This window comes from Balearica regulorum, chromosome 1 (genome assembly GCF_011004875.1).
Source record: "Balearica regulorum gibbericeps isolate bBalReg1 chromosome 1, bBalReg1.pri, whole genome shotgun sequence".
In the NCBI taxonomy this organism is placed as follows: domain Eukaryota; kingdom Metazoa; phylum Chordata; class Aves; order Gruiformes; family Gruidae; genus Balearica; species Balearica regulorum.
In genome coordinates, this window is record NC_046184.1 from 132,691,086 (window position 1) to 132,711,366 (window position 20,281).

The following is a 20,281-nucleotide window of genomic DNA, read 5'->3' on the forward strand; positions in this document are numbered from 1 at the left end:
CTTTTTATGGTTTGCCTAAGAAGTTTATGGTGTAAAACTCTGCTTTTTAGTGACTTTGTTATGATCCAAAAAGCAGATTGAGGATTTGGCAATGAACGCGAGTGCATTTATATAAAATTTTAACTGCAGGATTAACTGCTTTACTTAAAAATAGTTTTGTTGGGGGGTTCTGTTTTAAAAAAAAAAAAATTTAAAAAGGAAGTATGGAATGGTGAGCTATTTTGAATAGGAGGGCTTTTGTTATTTCTCTTAAAATTTCTCTGAAACAAACGAGAAGGCCAAGGATAATAAGTCACACTTGTTTAACAGATGTAACATTAGTGCTGCCATATTTTTAATGCTACAAAAGATTGTGGGTTTGGTGCAGTTAGTAATCTTTACACTTTCCAATACAAAGGAATAGAGAACAAATTGAGGCCAATTTGAATAAATTTTACTGCAGACAACAATTAAAAGCAGTCTAAATTTCTCTTGGAAATAATAATTTGTGTTCCTGCAACACGAACAGTTTAATTGGGGAAATCACCTGGAAAGGAGTAACGGTAGGTTATTTTTCTGTCTTCTCTCACCCTCCTTCCTTCTCAAGTTGGCAGCGCAGGAGAGATGTTTGCTGGGGTGGGTGCTGCAGTAAGTGGCACTTGGAAAGCAAGGTGCTCTGACTCTTGTCCCAGGGCTGTAAGCAAAAGCCGCGACAGCCATCTTCTACCTCTACTTAGAAATACGCCGGCGGCAGCTGCTGCCGTCGCTCTCCTCCACAGTGGCAGCTGTGCCACGAGAGACCCGTTTTTGTAAAAGGCAGAACCAGGGTACCCTGAATGTGTAACGTAAGCATTACTACCTTCTGCTGGCGGCATTAAATGTTATTTCGGCCTGGTGGTTTCTACCCAGCCTGCTTTATTAGTGAAACATTTCTGTAAAATAGTATAATTTCAACAGCCAAACTTACCTTTTCTTTGGACTTGAAAGCAGAGCTTTAAGTTATAGATGCATTTTAATTGCAATGTAACAATAAAATGCTCAATTGATTTCACATAGGTTTATGAGCTTTTCAGCATCCATATGTCTGCTTTTTTTTAACCTTCTGCTGTTGCTATGGTTTATGACAGTAACATTCTTCTGGAGAAGCAAGTAGTATGTTTTCTCCAGATTTTCATTTGGGATAAACATGGGAAGTTAGAAGCTTGTAATAAATTGCATGAACATTTTTATTGTAGAAATTAATATAAAAGAATGGTATGGAAATGCAGTCAAACTCTACCATTTAGTGTTTGTTACTCACATTTACGAATTTGCTTCAAAGCATGTAGACTTTTGCTTACTTGAAAGAGAAAACTATGACTGCCAATATCATATAATGGCCTGACGGAAGTAAACTTTTTTAATCCTTGTGCTTCTTTCCTTGGAATCACTATCAGGATAAAAGCTTAGACTGTTTTGTATTTTTCTGTGGGTTTTTTTTTAACAACCCACAGAAAGGGTAAAAGGCTAGGTGAGAAATTCGATTTTTAATAATTTTTGTTCATTTCCAGAACTTAGGTGAGGGGGTTTTGTGGTTTTGTTTGTTTGGGGTTTTTTTAATGGAGAATAGGAGCTACTAAGAGTCCATAAACCAAACCACATACATACACAACATGTTGCAAAGGGTTTAGCTGATGACCTCCTGTTACCGCTAACAAGGGGAACCTATTGAGCCCAAGGATAAAATGGTGTGAATACTTAGATAAGTATAACTTGATAGGGTCAACCCAGAATGGCATTTACAAGGGCAAATCATGTCATTCGAGCCTGTTAGACAACTCGTTAAAAGAAAAAAAAGAAAGAAATTATTATTTTGGAATGAAAGTGGTCCCAAAGACCATAACTGATAGGAATTTTCAGGAGGCTTTTGAGAGCTCATGTAAAATATTGTTAAATAAATAAACAGCCTTTTAAGACAGGGTGGAGCAATAAATTAAAAGTTAATAAGCCAAAACAATTGACAGTGGATTAATGTCTTTTACTATGAGGAGAGGTTTGGAGTTCAGGACTGTTAATGGGGCAGTGTAATTGGAAAGATTTATAATAAATGTTAGATTTTTTATTTATTTTCAAAGAGAACAATAGGTTGGAGAAATCTTGTGGCTAAATGAGTTATTAGTAAAAATGATGGATGAGCAAGCGGAGTTGTCCCAGTGTATTCCAAAACACTGATGGATCAGGCAGTGTGAGTCCAGATAATATTTAACTGTGATATGTGTTACCGGTGTTGCCCCAGTCTCATGTATTCTGTGGGGAGAGCAGCCTCTGCTTCCCCGAGGTTTGTCCTTCCAGTCAGAAGGGATCTGATTCAATCGAGTCATTTGATGTCTTCTCAGTAATCCAAATTCACACCACCAAGTAGAGTGGAGCTATGTGATAGGCAAGCTGGGGCTTAGCGGTAGCCTTTGTAGAAAATGGAAGTTAAATGGCCTTTGCAGCAGCTCGGGTGTATGACAGTTCTGGTTACTGGGCTCCTCTTTATTCCGCCAGTAGCCCCGATGCCATTCCCGGGCACGTGGAGCTCTTGGAGAGGATGGAGGGAAAAGCAGCAGTCAGTTGCAAGTTGCCTCACCCGCTTATGCTTATGCTAAATACTGATGGCGAATCGTGGGCTGAGAATGAATAACTACAACACTCTACTGGCTTTTTTGCTCGAGCAACGTTGAGTTGGATACTGGCTGTCACTTTCTCAGTCCTGCAGCCAGTCTAAAGCTCTTGTTCTTTCATTCGAAGCAGAGAGATGTACAAAAGCACTGGCGAGACAGTTTTGTTTATAAAAGCAAACCATACTACGGTGGATGAGAGCAGTTTTCCATTCTGTGAAACCTTTTTAAGGATTTCTAAGTTGGTTCCTTTCCTTTATCATGATGGGGCAAAACCTTTATAATGAGGGAGGAGAAGATACAGGGTCCTTCCATGTGCCACCTCCCAAAAACCAAACAAGTGATCAGCAACCACAAAATCAGTAATTCCATCAACAATTGAGAAGCAATATGCGGAGGGGAATTGGGGAATCCAGGTTCAAAACTTGGATTCTGTCTAGGTCTCCTATTCTACTAGATCAGTGTGTTAACCATTGCTTGTTTCAGAAAAGGCATTTTCCTGCTAATTTTCTAAGTAATAGTCTACCAGTGGATCAGTGTTCTCTAACCAGAAAACTACACACTTTAAAAAACACCTTTAAAAACATTCACTCAACTTTCCTGATCAGGAAAGTCACAAATGCTTGAGCAAGGCTGAGGTGATGTGTAATACTGTGCGTAACATTGGCAGTTGCATATATAAAAAGTTATTTTTATGTAGATGTTAGCGCATGGCTTGATTTCACTAGCATGTTCTGCAGAGTTGTGACTTGACATTTAAATTTCTTGATGATAATACAGCGCTGATTACAATTTTGCAATCTGTACTGACAAGAGCAAGTCGTGTTCAGCAACATCGCTGCTGATTATAAATAAAATGGCAGCTATTTCTACTGTTGTTCATGTCTTTGCTTCTTTCCACAATCCTTACCAAAAAAAATTGGAGAACTAACCTTCAGAATATATTATTCAAGAGGAACCGTTCCCCATTCCTCCTCACTTGTTTTGTTTTCTTTCTCCCTGTTTTCAGTGATGCCTTTACTTTCCTTTCCACACATCTTTCATCCAGCTTTTCCTATTTACATCTCTTTGCCATGGGTAACTCTTCTTCATTTCATGAGGGTAAGCCTTTTTTTTTCCCATTTCTTTTCTGTCCTGTCTTTGCTTTAGTCGACAATGCATAACAAACAAATACAAAAAGAAGTGTTTGTAGAACACCTAATGTGTACATGGCTATTACAGATCGGTTTTTTAATTAAAATTTGAAATTGAGTGTACTGTGACAGAAAATCTTGCACCATAGCATTGAAACGAGAAATCATTATAGTTTATTTTATTGCACCACAAGACATTTTAGTGACGTAAGTGACCTGTACAGTTTGCACACGCTGTTTGTCAATGCAGTGGTTTCATTAACCTGGTCTTACAGACAGATGGTGTCATTGCAAAGTTTAATGCATATATTTCATTGTGTAACACATTACAAACCAAAAAATATTTTGTGACGTGCTAGGGTGGTTCTCTAGGCTGAAAGAGGTAAAAAAACCCAACAAAACAAACCAAAATGCAACAAAAATTTGAAGAGCGCTCACTGGCTCTCAATGGAAAGTGCACGGTCATGTCACCCAAGACTGTCTCCAGTATTGCTGTGGTTAAATCACAGTAGTTAGATCTGTTGTAAAGTCTCACGTACCAACAACTGTTCTGGATTGACAGTGGCTTTTTGAGCTTAGTTTAAAATGCTTCTAAAGCAACATAAGCTACACTGAAAGTAAGCCCTGTTCTACCAGCAGAAGAGTAGTCCTTATGTAGAATTACATTGGTTTCAACAGCTTAAATTTGTGCTTTATTGCATAACTTGACTTTTTTGAGGTTACGTGTTTCTTTTTAATTTCACAAAGAATTGTTATATCTGAGGGCCAGTGCAATGACAGAAACATCTAGCGTATATAATAGCTTACTGGATCAAAACCAAATGCTTCCAGAAAATTACTAAATTATTCTAATTAAGAATTGATATTGAGTTATTTCTGCAAGTCAGGATTAATCCTAAGTCTTTTAACTATATATATATATATGTATGTATGTATGTATGTATATATACACACACACTTTGGAATCCTGCAATCCTGAAACAAGTCTTGTCTATCCAAACTAGGCTTGCTTTGAAATCATCTAACACTTAAAATCATACGGATTTAAGGTAAGTGATTTAAAGAATAAACCACAAAAATAAAAATCGTATTTCTACTGTGGAAATGTTCAGTTGATCCACAGAAGAAGCAGTTTCTGTGTTTTGCAAAAAGACTGAGCTGCACAGGCGCTTCCCACACAGCCAAGCAGACACATCTTTCCAGTATTTTTTTCCTGGCTCTTTACATGTTTTGCATAGTATTTATGAAAGCAGTTAATAATCTTCACCAGTGCTAACGTAAGGCACCTCTGCCTTCATTGCTTCCTGCTGAAACATAGAGTGTTGATCTGAAAGTTCTTAAGAGAGTCCCTGAAAGCTGGTTAACCTGAGTCCATTTTCCAGCGTTCCCTCAGACTTTAATCTTCAGAGCATTTGCTGGTAGATCAGGGATTACTGGCTGAACCCACGTTATTAACCGCACTCTTTTTCTGTCTCTCCCTCCCAGCCTGGTGCTAACAACTTGTCTGGAAGGGTAGTTAAAAGTACCCTACTTGAAAATATCTAACAAACAAACAAACAACAGAATCTTCAGTATATTGTGTTTCCTTGAGTTGTATTTTCAGTTGTTCTAGAGCTATTACGTGCTTGTACTTGTGAGGAAGGGTGATTGCTGTGCCACTGACTGGAAGAAAAAGTGATCTAATAAGATTTGGCCCACACTAGGGAAAAAGACAGAGAATCTTTCCAGTAAAAAGTTATAGAATGGAGTGGGTTTGTCTTTAAATCACAGGCTGTTACACTGTGAGACATTATAATTATTTTGCCTGAAGACACAGAGTAAAATTTGGGAAAAGAAAAATGCTGATAAGTATAAGGGTTGGAGGACAAAATGTGCCTCGTGTAATGAAGACTGAAATCTGCCTAAACCAGTTATTTCTTTCTATGCTGTTGTTCACGCTCATTTTAATAGAGTGAAGCAAAGGAGCAGAATTACCCAACTGGGTTAAGTTGTAATAATTATGTCAGTGAATCAAAATCACCCATAAACATAGTTGTGAATTGTAAATATTGTAATCAGGGATATGTTAATGGTCCGTTGCATTAATTAATTAGGTCTCTTGCCCCAGAGGGTCCAGAAAAAGGCAGTAAACCAGAAATTTAAGTCATTCTCCATGTGTGTCAAGTTGAGGCGCCTGAAAACAGCATATCCATTTCTTCTAGCTCACTTTTCTTGACCTTTCAGTTCTTTCTTGGCATCTTCTGAATCGTTAAAAATAAAATCATTATGAGGACACTGGCAAGTGGTTAGCAAAGCTTATTATGGCAGCTTTCTACATTCGGTTATTAAAGCGATAAAAGTCAGGGTCGAAATGAGAAAAGATAATTGTATACTTTAGGAAAGGTAGTTGTCCAGGGACTGTCCTGGGAAGCCGGGCGAGCTGAGCTGTTTCCCTCCAAAGCAAAGAACCATGTGGGCAGGCCTCCCTGGCACATGGCTGTTACACTCCCGAACACGGTAACCCTGCAGCCAGGGAGCCCTCCTGCTAAAAGTGCATTACCCAAAACTTGAAAACAGGGTCTGCAGTTCCTTATGGGTGAGATTCTGCTGCCCTGCCCCTGGCTAGGAGCATGGCTTCATTCCTTGAAGGGTACGATGCTGGTCAGCATGGAGAGAGTTGCAGAATCTGGGCGCTTGAAGTAGTTAAAATAATTGTGGTCTTCTGAAAATTGCTGGTAATATTCAGATTATTGTTTGAGTTGGTTTTTAATTAGTGCTGTGTATTGAATGGACATTAATGCGGGAGATTTCACCTGCAGTCTCTCTGTCTCATTTGATAGCTTTCAGGATGATTGTATTTAAAGCCAGTATATATATCCTTTCACAAGCCTGTTGTCAACTTTTAAATGCATTGAACATGATTAGGAGATGAAATCTATCTCTGTGGCTTTTGTGACATTATCTTCTTCAAATGAATTGAACACCACCTTTGCCTCATTTCTTCCAGCCCTGCTGTATTTCTGTTCCATGCAACCTCGCCGTTAGCATTCTGAATGTCTTGATTCTGCTATTATCCATCACTTCCCATTTCAGTTTTCTCAAGGTGAAATCTTTCTGCTAATTCAAAAAGCTTTCTGTCTTCATTATGTATAAATGACTTTGCCCAAAGACTAAAAAAACCTAAATGTAAGATAAAGTTAAGGCCTAGCCACATTTCATGCCAGAATAGTAAATACAGGAGGTAAAAGGGGTAAGGAAGGAAACATTAACTATTTAACTTTTTCTTTCTGGTTTTGGTTTTGGGGGGTTTTTTTGGGGGAGGAGTAGGGAGGAAGGATTGAAGGTTATTTTCCAGGAAGGTACAAGTCTAATGAGCTGAGGACTTTTTCCTTACGTAATTGTTTTCCTGGATCTGGGCATTTTTTTAGGAACCACCATCATTATGCTTTAAATAACCATGTCTCCAAATGAACATAGGAATGTGGAAAAATATCCTATTCTTAACCGGCTTGGAAAGATACCAGCGAGTAATTCTTGCACAGCTAACATTTTTCATATTCATTAAATATGTTTGCTCAGTAAGCCAGACGTTTTATTATGTGTACTACACCAGTGTATTAGAATTACTCTGATGTCTTTCTTCCCATCTCATGAATTACTTCATGAATTACCAGCTTGATCAGTGAGACAGTGGTAATGATGAATGCATCTGTTTATTTGTAGAACAAGCATCGACTATTTTTTAATTAGGGAGTGGCACTGTTAATTGCTGCGTCTCCTCTATGTGTTCAATAGAACCTTCCTTGCTGGTTGTTACAACTAGCCATAGAGAAAGCTGGCCCAGTGCAGAGCTCGGGTCTGTCGGATGCTGATGCTGCCTTGCTGGCAAATAATGTGGCTGTGAAAACAGCAGACCCGACTTTAATTTTAATGGCATCCCATTCAGTCCAGGTCAGGAAGGTTTTACATTTTGCTTAGTATCTAAATTTAAGCTCCCAGTTTCTGATAGCTGCAGAAATACAAATTAAAATCAAATCCCTGCATTTAATGACCTCAGTGAGTATAATATAGTCACACTCACATAACCTTGCTTTCCATTAGCGAAAAATAATCATATAACCAGTATGAGTGAATTGATTACTGAATCTACAATATAGATGACAGTAAGGCAGGAGTCTCTTGAGTGGTTCTGTTCCTCATTTTACTAGTTACCAGTTTACTGGATGGGAATTTTCCTGAATGAATACCTCATAGGTGACGATCATGGAAGGTGATGGTAACCTGTAACCTTAGATTCAGAGCAGATCTGGGAGCGAGAAATGCATTTAAATAAGAAAAACAAATGGGGGGGGGGGGGGAATACAGGGCATATGGAAGTACTGGAAATGGATTTACTATTTTAGCATTGTACCAAGTGTTGTCCCTTACACTTAAATAGAATTTCATTTATAGTATCAGCTGAATGGCTGTGATTTCACTAGTTTGGCAGCAGATTGCACCTGTGGAGCCTTTCCAACCTCTGCTCTGCTCTTTCTTTAAAATTCAGTGCAGGTATATGCTGCTTTAGTTTCTTTTTCTAGCCATCAGAAATGCATTCAGAAGTGGAAAAAATGGAGGATTCCCAGTATTTCTTGATAACAGAAGCTTTGCACAGAAATGTTCATTTTTCATGGTATTCATAAAATGCATGGAACAGATTTTATCTGCAAGTGCTCATGAGTCTCAAGGACAGAAATTCATATACTCTCTGTATATCGATACATTTTACAATTTAAACATGAATATTTGACTACTCTGATCAAACGTAGAACTCTAGGTAATTATTAGTTTATTTAAGCCAAAGAAACACATTGAATTAATGCCTTCGCTTTTTTTTTTTTTGTTGATATTAGTGTAGATACTTATCTTTTGTAAGAACAGGGGGACAGTGGTGCTTACCATAGAAGCGGCAGCACCGAGAGAGGGAAGTCATGCACTGGAGCCTTCCCAGGCTGCAAGGTAACTTCAGCCAGTTTGCGGCCCCCCAAAGCAGTAGTCTGCTCTTCCTCTCAGTTTTAGCAGCTTGTATCAGTCCTCTGGTAGTGATACTGATCCTGCCTTCGGCCCAGGTATTTGTGTGGCTGGGCACAGGCTGTTGGAAAATGACCTGGATTAAAACTAGTTCTGGAAAAAAATAGTAAAGCGAGTTAGGTGGGAAAGAGCGGCTGGGACAAATGGAAAGACTGCTTCAGCCTCCCTTTGTACTGATGTATGTGAGCTTCACACGTTCATAGACGAATATGTGTTTTTGATGGCAATATATTCTTGCCATGCAACTTAACAAAGTAGCGCCGTGGTGGAAATGAAGACAGTGTGTTAAAAGACATCACTGATGTCCTGTGTGTGATCTTAAGCAAGTCATTTAGCTACCTCATGCATCAGCTTCAGACTGGATATTACTGGAAACCAGCTCTTACATTTGCATTCTTTTTCCCCAGAAAATAATAATTTTTTACTTCCATTTCTCCTCTCCTGAAACCCTGAAGTTCTGTAGGACTCCAGATAGGTTTTGTGCAGTCTGCTAATGTTAGCTCATTTTTACTTTAAGAGCGCTGTAGCCGCACCTGATATTTTTGGGTACAGTTGAGACTTTGGATTGCCAAATTCCCATTGACAGACTTTGAGACCTACCTTTGGACATGGCTTGCAACAGTCAATAAAAAAGCAATGAGAGAAATACCTGGTAGAGGACAGTGGGGTCACTGGTTATATATACCAAGAGTTGCTCCAAAAATAGAGTAGTATTTGGAGGTGAATAACCTTAGACTATTTCAGGGCTATTGAAAGAGGTTTCTTTTTTTCTTCTTCTTTTTTTATCTCCCATAGATGGAAGAATATTGCTGAATAAGGAATGTCTGATCCCATTTACTTCCTAGCTGCCAGATCATGAGTACTTGGAATCGGTTTAAGTGTCCTTCAGTGCATATAGTTTATTGCACAGGCCCATTAATTCATTTTTCCATTGTGTAATTTTGTACGATGGTGGTAATACGGCAACAAAGCTGGATCTTCAGAGATTCATTGTTCTGTAACAGTTCTGAAAATTAAGTGCCCAATATATATGACTATTAACTTAAAAGCTATTCCTTCCTACGTGTGTGCAATGAGATACAGTCTCTGAATAATGAGTATCATTTCAGTATTTGATTCATGTCTGATAGTAATTTTACAGAATTGTGACTTCTCTTTTCTAAAGTACCCCTTGTATGTTTTCTGACTCATTTCTGCTTAACGTATGCAGTAGGGCATTTTGAAATGAAGGTGAGTGAAACTGATATAACCCATAAAAATAGATGAATGGTGTTAAGCCATTTGATTCAGACATATAATCACGAGCTGCGGTATTCCTTCAGCCTTCACGTCGTTCTTTCACGTAAACATGCTACCACGTGGCTGGATTCAGTAAACACTTCCCCGGTGCATTTCACTAACTGTGAAGACAGTTGCTACTGCATTCAAGCAGACCTGTTTTTCCCGGGCTCTGTGCAGTTTCAGAAGCCTGTTGGAGTTTTTACTTACCACAACCTCTGGACTACTGGAGGGAGATATTCCTCTCATCTCTAGCTACTGGAAACTATACTGCCTTCCGCTGCAGGTGTCCGGGAACCTGCAGATCACTTCCAGCTCGGTCATTCTCAGTCTATGCTCCCTTAAGCAATTGCTGGAGGTGCAGCGCTGACAGTGCGGTTCTTGAGACAACGTGTGCACTGTCTTATGTCTCCAATTATTCAGGAAAAAAAAATTATTAACCCCTTTAATAGCAAGGTGGAAATTTTGAAACTGTTTATTCCATGCCATAGGACCCGTGTTGTCATTTAGCTTTCACTATGCCGAAAACAAAGCCAAAGGCTCCTCTACATGTTCCCCCTCTGCTTTATTGTGTTTGAGATGGAAAGGTAATTGTGCTTGGCAAGGGCGACTGGATTACAGCTGCCTTTGACTTCCAGGATTTTTTTAGTGCCATCATGGTGGCTAAACATGCGCCAAACACTGTGACACAATGGGGAAAATGGGATTTGATTTCTTTGAAATTAGAAAAAAAAAAAAAATGCGGTCCTTTCCCTTTGAGGACAATTGCCAGAAAACCAAATCCTTTCTGTTTTATTTTCAAGACTTGGAAGGTTTTGACTCTGTGATACCAATTGCTGAGAAGCTTAATCATCCAACTACAACCAGACCAAAAGCTACTGGCAGGCGACCACCCTCCCAGTCTCTCACATCTGTAAGTTAATTTTCCTTTTCTTTTAAAAATACTTTTTTCTGATTTTCCCCCCCTCCCCTTTGTGTACCCTGGTATTTTTACTACGTTTGCAGAGCCATTCCTTCACACGTACGGTGAGGCAGAGAGATGCAGCTCAGGAAAATTAGTGTCAAAAGGCTGCCAGTGTTTTGAATACTGATGTTTAAAACATTCCTTCCCTTGTAAGATTTGTACCCCCTTATTTCGGTGTTGCCAAGTATTCCTTGCCAGCCATGACTGAGGCCAGAAGAATCCTTTATAAAAATATTTGGAATAAACTAGTTTGTGCTAAGTATTAAGGATTTTGAAAGTGTTTCCCAAAAGAAGCGTTTCTCTTGGTTTCTCTAGGACATTTACCAGATTTTGAGGACAAACAGACCATTTCAGCCTTCAACAGCTCTCCTTGAGCCATCAGGTGTTTCTTCTTATTAAGCTCACAATTGTAAATATAAGGGTGATTTAAATTTCACTCTCTAATATGTATCTTTAGACAAGTTGGTCTCATAAACCATACTTTGGGAACCAGTGCTTACTGTGGAAACCACAGTGTCTTTTTCTTTGGGGTTTGGAGTTTTTTTCATTTCCATGCTTTTTTGCATTCTGGCATATCAGAGTGAGAGCAACTACTGATGGTTACCCGTGTTCGTGTTGCTGAAGAAAAACAAAGTGGAGGGAATCAAAAAGAATTATTATGAAACTAGTAGAACACAAAAAAGAAAGCTTTCAAAATTGACTATGTACATAAATATAGAAACATAAAAGACAAGTAAAAAGGTTTTTCTTCCCCTGTCAAATCTATGGGGAAAGGAACAAGGGGTGGAAAGACCCTTCCCTGTTTGCCCCTTTACAAAGAGGCTGTGCGCAAGGCAGCCCTGCAGTGCCAGCAGCGTGCACGGGCAGCGGCACAGGTCCTCTGAAGAGCAGCAAAGCGAGACCTGCGCTGAGCAAAGCCGTGGCAGAGCTGGCATCCCGCAGCACGGCGCTCAGCATCCAGCTAAGGTACAGCTCTTCTTTGCGGACAGGAGGGTGCTTTCATCTTACAATATAATGCAGTGCAAAGATGTAAATTAATGTTGAATCCAGCTCTTAAGTGTATCTCATTTCATGAATGCTTTGAAAGCATTCAAGCCTTAAAAATCCGGTGTAAAAAAGGGGGTGGGGGGGGAGGGGGAGTCCTGATTTTAAGTATTATTACTCTGAAAAGGATATAAAAATAAAAAGTCATCACATAAATGGTTTTCGTCTTCCTTTGTTAAATTCTTGTGCAATTAAAATACCTGCATATCTGCTTTTTTTTCCCCTCTCTTGGCGTGTATGTGTTTGTCTCCATAGTCATCCCTTTCAAGCCCTGATTTCTTTGACTCACCAAGTCCTGAAGAAGAGAAGGAGGAACATGTTTCCGTTACTCACAAAACTATTGAAGTGTCGAGGAAATCAAGAACTGTTACAATATCACAAGTAAGTTAATTGGAATGCCACAGTTTAACCTTATATTTATTGTTAGAATTTGATTCAACAGTCACCTGGTAATTTGTCCTTTACAGAAGCTTAAAATGGTAAAGGTTACAAAGGATTGGTCTGTATTTGAAATGCAAGTCTAAAGTGAATTGCACAGTTAAAATGTCTCCATAACCATATTGTGAAAAAAATCCTTCTAGTGTAAATACATTTCACAGAATCAGAGAAGCTAGGGGAATAAATTTTAGAAACAAAGGTCCCTTTTTTAGCAGCTGGAAAGTGAGTTTACATTAGAAGAGTCTGTAAGCGGAGAAAATACAACTCTTTGAGCTACTCTAATAGTATATGAATTTCCATTTGCAAGTATAATCACTTTTTATACAGGTATAATTGTATTCATTTTATAGGCTTGTGCCATTCTTACTGTATATTGATAGAAAACTATAGGATAGTTGAATGTTACAGGAGTATGTAGATCAGGCTTTAGAGGTTGGAGCTATTTTTTAGTGCATAAGGATACCATTAATAATACAAAGATTACATTCTAATAGTGGAACAAAAGTATTTGAAAGATGAAGTCACGCACTTCTGCGATCAAGTTATAAGCATAATGTTTTGCTATAGAGCTCCCTCTTCTGGGAGCACCTGCGTTAAGGAATATTCGGGCCAACATTTGTAAATTATGTGCTGGTATGCCAAGGATGTACATGTTGTTCCTGTAAAATAAGGTGAGTGCTCTATCAGAAAGTAGCTGCTTGAGGCTTTAATGTTGATAGCCACTTAAGCTCTGGAGTAAGGTGTTCAGTGTGGATTACTCCCGTTGAGACTTGCTCCAGGTTTGAACTCAGCTCGACATCTGTTTTCAGTCCAAAGGAAACTTGCATCTACTGATGTAAGGATTATTATCCATGAAAGATCTGTGTCTAGGTACACATTACTCACACATGCACACACATATATATAAGATGTTAAAAGAATATTATTAAGGTCATGAAGTCAAGCATTCGATCCACTGGTGTGATTCAACATGTGATTATAACACCGTTTTACTTCTACGGTCCCACCGTTTTTTCTGCAGAACGCGTTTTTTATGGAGCGCTTGCCCAGGACGGGTTCTGCGCTCAGTCAGACTCCTGTGGTGGGGAAGAGTGGTTTTTGCAGAACTTGGTGGATCCTGCGCTTCCCTCCCCATCACACTTTCTCCTAATTTTCAGCCGGGCCACTAACTTTGTTACTTTGTTACCACTAGTTACTTTGAACAGCTAATGCCACCGCCCCAGTCCCCAAGTCCTCCCTTAGAATGCTTCCTGCTGTTTCCACACCATTTTTTCTCAGTATCTTATCCTATTTGCCATTCAACTTCAGTATCTCTTTTCCAAAGATAGAGTTGGAGGGTTGCCTAGTGCTTTTTCTTACTCTTGGCCAAATCAGATTTTCAGATACTCCTAGTAGCTGTCGTATAATGCACACGTTAGCGTTGCCAAATAACAATATGATAAATAATTAAGAGTTACCTTACTTGCCATTGTGATAACTGTACTGTAGGTACACTGTTCTGTGTATGCAGTGAAGTAGCTGGTCCTGTATGGTAGGTGGCCTTCAGCTTTTCTATACCTTGTCTAATAAGCAGAGCACTGGATTGCAGTTCAAGAAGCATGGGATCCTTCCGAGCCAGCCACATGGCTCCAGCGTAACTAGGTTAATGCTGCGTTTTTCTGTTTAGTTCCTGGAGGAATAAGGAGCCATTGTTAGCTATGGGGATTCACAGAAACTTAAGTGAACAGAGGACAGTACAGTACATTTATTTCTTATTAATATATTATCATTTTGAAACCATGGGATTTCATTTTTCTTTTTATATCATACCAACAAGCAAACTGAAGGAATATTTTGCTATTTTTCTAACGCTAAGAGCAACATGTAACACATTTTTAAATTTTGAAAAAATGTCGGGTGTTGAAGATTCCTTCAATGGTTAGTTGACGATGGTAAATTTAATCTGCAAAAAATTACAACTTGGATTCTTGGCCATGCAGTTTTGTACTCTGCAGGAGACATCCATGGATGTAGGTACGTTCTCGCAAACTTCTGAGTGAAAGAAACACGGAGCATCATTCTCTAGTTCATTTCACTGCTGCGTCTGAGATATTGGAAACACTTGTTGCTGACTGGTTGTAGCGACTGAGGAAAGTCCTACTGAAGCTGCCTGAACTTCTGCATGCCAGCTAGACCCCCTCTGATGTACATGTACAAAGATAATGACTAATTGTAATATTGATCATGCTTTGGCCAAAACTGTCCATGTTTGACTGTGGACTTTCAACATTACTGAAGAGCAGCAAAATACTTAATATTTGTTAGAGGTCTGATTTTCATAAAGATTTCTCCAGATATTAAATGTTATTCTTTTTGTTGCAGGTGTCTGATAATAAAACTTCCTTGCCTCCAAAACCAGGAGGTTTGGCTAGTGGAAGTAATGTGCAGCCATCACTATCCCCTTCACCGTCGCCTGGATTTCATTCAATTGCTATGGGAACAACAGGCCACAGGTCAAATTCCCCATCCCTGTTCGGTACTGAAGGAAAGCCAAAGACTGAGCACTTGAGCCAAGGTCAGACTGCCCTGGAGGAGCTGAGAACGCAAATTAAGGAGCTAAGAACCATCATTGAAACCATGAAAGACCAGCAAAAGTAAGTACTGCAAATCACAACTGCAGGTGGGATGCATCTGTTCATGCGTGGTGGTGGCAGTTTCTTCCTGAGCTCGCCTTCATGTATGTTACTCTGCACAGTTTGTGAGTGATTTTCATCTGACAGAACACATTCAGGGGTGAGAAGCTCAGGAAGAAAGACTGGCACTATCCATCTGTAACAAACAGCTTTTTTGTCCTGTGTTATGATGTAAGCAGATGTTTATGGGGTGTTGAAAAAGTTAAGTTACAAGCTATACGCAGTGAATAAGGTTCTTACGGTGTTTAATTTGCCAATAACTATTTGGGAATTCATCTGCATCAATCTTAATGGTGCATTTGTTCTAGTTGTAGTAAAAGTTACTACAAGTTCCTAAAATTATTACATCAATTTGTTGTTTGACTGTTAGCACATTTTCCCAGGAAGCTTGTATTACAAAAGAAGTAATTGAATTGTGATTAGGACATTTGAAGGCCTTTGTGTTTATGAATCTTAGTATTTTAGTGTTGGGCATCTCTCTTTTCTTTAAGCTGCTCATTTCTTAGGAGAAATTGGGAGTGGCCCGTAGCTTTTTCTATTCCTGAGAATATTTAATGTTTTGGAAGGTAAACCTTCACTTACCCTGTCAGTTGTGGGTAGCCCAGGCAGGAACAGAAAAGGGAAAGCAGCGTGCAGAGACTGTGGCAGAAGAGAGGTGTGTGGGGAGTTTGGGAGAAGATGGGGAGGGCATGGTTCTAGCCAGTGAACCCCACGGCTTCGCTTCCCAGGCTGGCTGGCCCCTTCTCCTCTGGTCTTCCCGGCCCTTCTTGCAAGGGCTGTTTCCACCTACTGGTTTCTGTCTCAACGTGAGGTCACTTAGTGGGAACATGAGAAGGTGTCTCCTCCTTAAAGCTCTGTTCTCCTTCCTGACAAAGACGGATGACAACGAATCCATATTTGGGATCGTTAAGTCTTATAAATGAAGTTGAAGGTTACATTATATTGCTGGCGAAAACAGCTTTTAAGTGGCTTAAGTATGTGATAGCATGGGCAGGATTTGTGTACCAGTTCCTATTACCCACCAACAGCCAATCCATCTCATTTCGTATGGAAAAAAGGCAACTGGGTGCTGATACAGAGTTGATACGGCTAGCCTAGAGCAAAGCCTGTGGATGCGAGGCTGTTCGGAGGAAATGTATTATTCATTAGCCATATGGAGTGGGGGGAGTGCTGTGCTTTTATAGAGTCTCACTTCTCTGCAATATAGCATATAGTATACAAGAGTATACTGACTTCAATTAGTTGTTCAGAGGGAAAGAGGTAACTAGTGAAGCAAGGAAAATACGTCTCCAAGAGGTGATCTTTTGTATTTTACTAATTTATTCCTTTTCATTGCAAGCTTTTTTTTTTTTTTTCTTCATTCTTTTAACAGAAAAGAGATTAAACAGTTGCTGTCTGAGTTGGATGAAGAAAAGAAGATCCGTCTACGATTGCAGGTAGTTAAAATATTGATAATGTTATGGAAGTATTGGCAGGTTCGATTTAGCCTCAGGTACAGGACATAAAGCTCTGCTAGATACTTAGATTCCAGTGAATCAAAAATTACTAACATTTCTGAAAGGGATACACCTGTTACCTTCATAGTGTTGCCAGTCTGTGTCATATAGATTGCAATACTGGGTTCTTACTGAAAAGCCTGATAATTACCTAAAACTTTATCAGCACAGGTAGGCAAATTAAAAAAAATAATTAAACACAATACAGGATTCAAACTATGATATTTTTAGTCTCAGTGTTAATAGTTTCATTTTGTCACAAGTGAAATAATTTCTTTTTAAATGGTTTGCTGTCTCCCAAAGCTTTATATTTTGTAGTAGGCTTGTCTTAGTGTTGATATGGTTGGAATACTGTTCCATATAGAATCGTAGAATCATATATTGATATTAGGAAAACTTTCTTCACCAAAAGAGTGGTCAGGCATTGGAACAGGCTGCCCAGAGAGGTGGTGGAGTCACCATCCCTGGAGGTGTTCAAAAAATGTGTAGATGTGACACTTCGGGACATGGGCGAGTAGACATGGTGGTGTTGGGTTGACAGTTGGACTTGACAATCTTAGAGGTCTTTTGCAACCTTACAGATTCTATGATTCTATGATTCTATAAATGTTCAGATGCTAGCCGAGGTGGCATTATTAGCTTTACATAAAGATGAGAGTTCAACAAGCAAAAGTTGCATTAGTTTAAGAGTGCTCCGATGGTCATAAAGTAGCACAGCTCTCCGTCTATGTATTAAAGAAGACTGTCTTGATACAGTGCAGTTGAGCACTGTGGGTGTGTTTGAATAAATCTAATACCCCTGCCTCAGAGTTTCCAGTGTCTGTCAGAGGGGCCAAGCATCCAACTAGGGCTGATGATGGTTTCAACCACAGTCCTTTTACCACACAGCTGTACATCGAGCAGAGCCTTTAAGGTGCCTGGACACAGGCTTGATGGGTGTAGAAGACAACCGCCATCCCTACGGCAAGAACCGTCCCTACAGAAGAGCGACAATAGGTTTTGCTGCTCAGCTCCGAGTGCTCATTGTTAGCAGTTCAGTTTCCTTGTGCTGGCTGTAAGTGCAGCAGCTGGTGCATGGACACAGTGCTCATTCTGCAAGTAATTCCTGGCAGCGAGCCACGTGGCTTGTAAAAGTTGTACTTTCAAGAGTTTGAAAGGCCTTGTGGTACGTTCAATGACTATAGTTGTCAAGCTCTGAGGGGAGGAAGCTGTGAGTGGTCATCTTACACAGCTGAGGTTACCTCAATTTGTGAAATCTGAGGAAAAAAGAGTAGTATAAAACCCGTACTCGACACCTGTGGACAAGATGGAACATGTGCTTTTCAAGGGGCACCAACTATGCCTCAGTTTGTTAAAGCATCTAATTTCATCACAAATATTTCTTATTTCTTTTCAGATGGAAGTTAATGACATAAAGAAAGCTCTTCAATCAAAGTGAATACTTGCTAGGTGGAATGTTGCATTATTCTTCATGACTGAGACTCAAATTTATGCCCCAGCCAAAATAACTTTGTGCCAAATGATTTAAGAATTGCCTCAACAACCCTTTGTCTGAAGGATTAGCACAACAGTTTTTGATAGCACAACAAAACCACCAACAGCAAGGACAAAATTTCCACCCGACGCAGTGCAGTGCGGCACTAGTTGTGACTGAAATTGATCTTCTTGTGCTAAAGGCTCTCTACTTCAAGATCCTAGGTGAAATGAAAACTCAGGCAGTTTAGTCCATAGTGGTACTATTTTGATGATATTTTTCCATAAATAAAGTGTATTTCAGATTATCTGTTTACAAGCTTTATGATTTTGACTTTTGGTTTTTAATTGTCTTTTGTCACAGATTTTAAAATGTTTGTACTGCATATAGCCAGGAATGAATGTTAACGTTGGGGCTGGAGGGATTATTTTTGCTTTGAGATAGAACAGCCTACTTTTTGTTATGGTTTTAAGTTCTGTTAAATATGCAATTTTACGTCCCCAAATGCCCTCCAATTTAAACTTACGTTGTGTACAGCAATGTATTTACAAGAAGGAAAGAAACCAACAGAAATCTGGTCTTTGCAATGATTTGTGCCTTTCTTTGCCACACACTGACCAGAGCCGGTTGCAAGCCAGGTCTCCTTAATGTAGCTACCACGACGACTCCTGTCCCCGGTGTCCGGCGGAGGTCACCTTCTCAGTGTTCAGCTGCTCAGTCAGTAGAGCCAGGTTTGTGCAAGGTGGCAGGACAAAAGGGCGCAGCTGAGAGCAGCTTTGTCTTGAGCAGCTGTGGCTTTTTAGCTTTCCTGGTTTTGATAGGCCTCTCCCTCAACTTGAATGTTCATCTCCGCTTGATTTTCATTAGACGACTTAAACACCCGCCTCTGTCCCCAGTTTTGCACAGAGTGAACAGAATATGCATTATTAAAGCAAAAATAAATAAAAGTAATCTATAAAACACAAATAAAAAGTTGTATTATTTCATGCACAAGGTCCTCTATCGTGTGACATTGCTTCATTTGCTGGTTTTATGTGGTATTGTTTGCTACAGTATGTTGTACGCTTAGGGACCGATACACTTTATAGTCCTGTTTTTGCAGCAGGACTTGCTTTTCGTCATTTTATTGAACCTAATGCTTACTTCATTTCTTCCAGTTTCTCTGTTTGCTTTCCTCCTTTCAAAATAAGGTCTCTCGTTTTTCTGTGTGTGGTTTTGCGTGTTCTTTACCAGCAGCGGGGTATCTCGTACCTTGTCGGCAATCTCTGTTAAAGCATTTAAATAGTGCGTATTTTTGCACAGCATGGAATGAGTGGGTGAGTGGTATTGGTGATGCTTCAGAGTGACCAAAAAACCCCCACAAAGGATCTCTTTGCCATCTCATCAAATGCTAGAGCTGGCCCCATCCCGTATCATGGCTAACCACCCTGCCTGCCCGCAGCTGGATGAGACATAGCGTTCAGTTTGCTGGCCACGTTCACACCTGGTCAGCAGAGTTCCCGTAATCTTTTTGATATGCATAGATGTGTAAAGTACGCATGCCACCATACCCGAATCTTGCTTTATGGGTCTCAACTGGCAATACAGAACCTCACTGTTGGGATGATTTCCTCTACCATAGCACATGCTTCTGTTGTAACGGTGGTGTTTGAGATTGAAAGATCGGATAGTGAAACTTGAGCTTTTTTTTAAAAGTCCCAATACATTGCTCAGTGTACTCAAACAGAAGCACTAATAAACTTATTTTATCACTGAAATGCTCTTCTTTAACATTTCTAAATAACTGCATTAAAATATTTTTTATACAAAGGATGATAGTCCCATCATAGCTTTCCAGCAATAAAGATTTCTAGATTACTTCCATATTTTTTGTGAAGTTAGTAGCAGAGTTAGGAGAACAGGAGGAAATGAGTGATAAGGAATAAGAATTATGTTTGAGTTTGTAGTCATACATTTGCAACACGCATCCAGAAATTAACAGCTCTGGCTTCCTAATCACATCGCTGGAAGAAGATAAGCTATTGCATCTGTGGTAAATAAAGTACCAGTTCCTGAGTTGTACCTTGGAAATATAAGAGACATCTCAGAAATGTTCCATTTTTTGCAAATGAA

The 20,281-nt window shown here is 39.5% G+C and overlaps 1 protein-coding gene across 3 annotated transcripts in view; it reads left to right on the forward strand.

The window, feature by feature from the left end:
- Positions 1–19,162, forward strand: part of SH3KBP1 (SH3 domain containing kinase binding protein 1) — a 235,832-nt gene extending 216,670 nt beyond the window's left edge. For all 3 annotated transcript variants that reach the window (XM_075775507.1, XM_075775514.1, XM_075775524.1), the window contains 5 exons: positions 10,885–10,994; positions 12,345–12,470; positions 14,889–15,160; positions 16,572–16,635; positions 18,092–19,162. In XM_075775507.1, coding sequence (XP_075631622.1) covers positions 10,885–10,994; positions 12,345–12,470; positions 14,889–15,160; positions 16,572–16,635; positions 18,092–18,133 — 614 coding nt within the window. In that variant the 3' untranslated portion in view covers positions 18,134–19,162. The remainder of the gene's footprint in view (positions 1–10,884; positions 10,995–12,344; positions 12,471–14,888; positions 15,161–16,571; positions 16,636–18,091) is intronic.
- Positions 19,163–20,281: the final 1,119 nt, after the last annotated feature.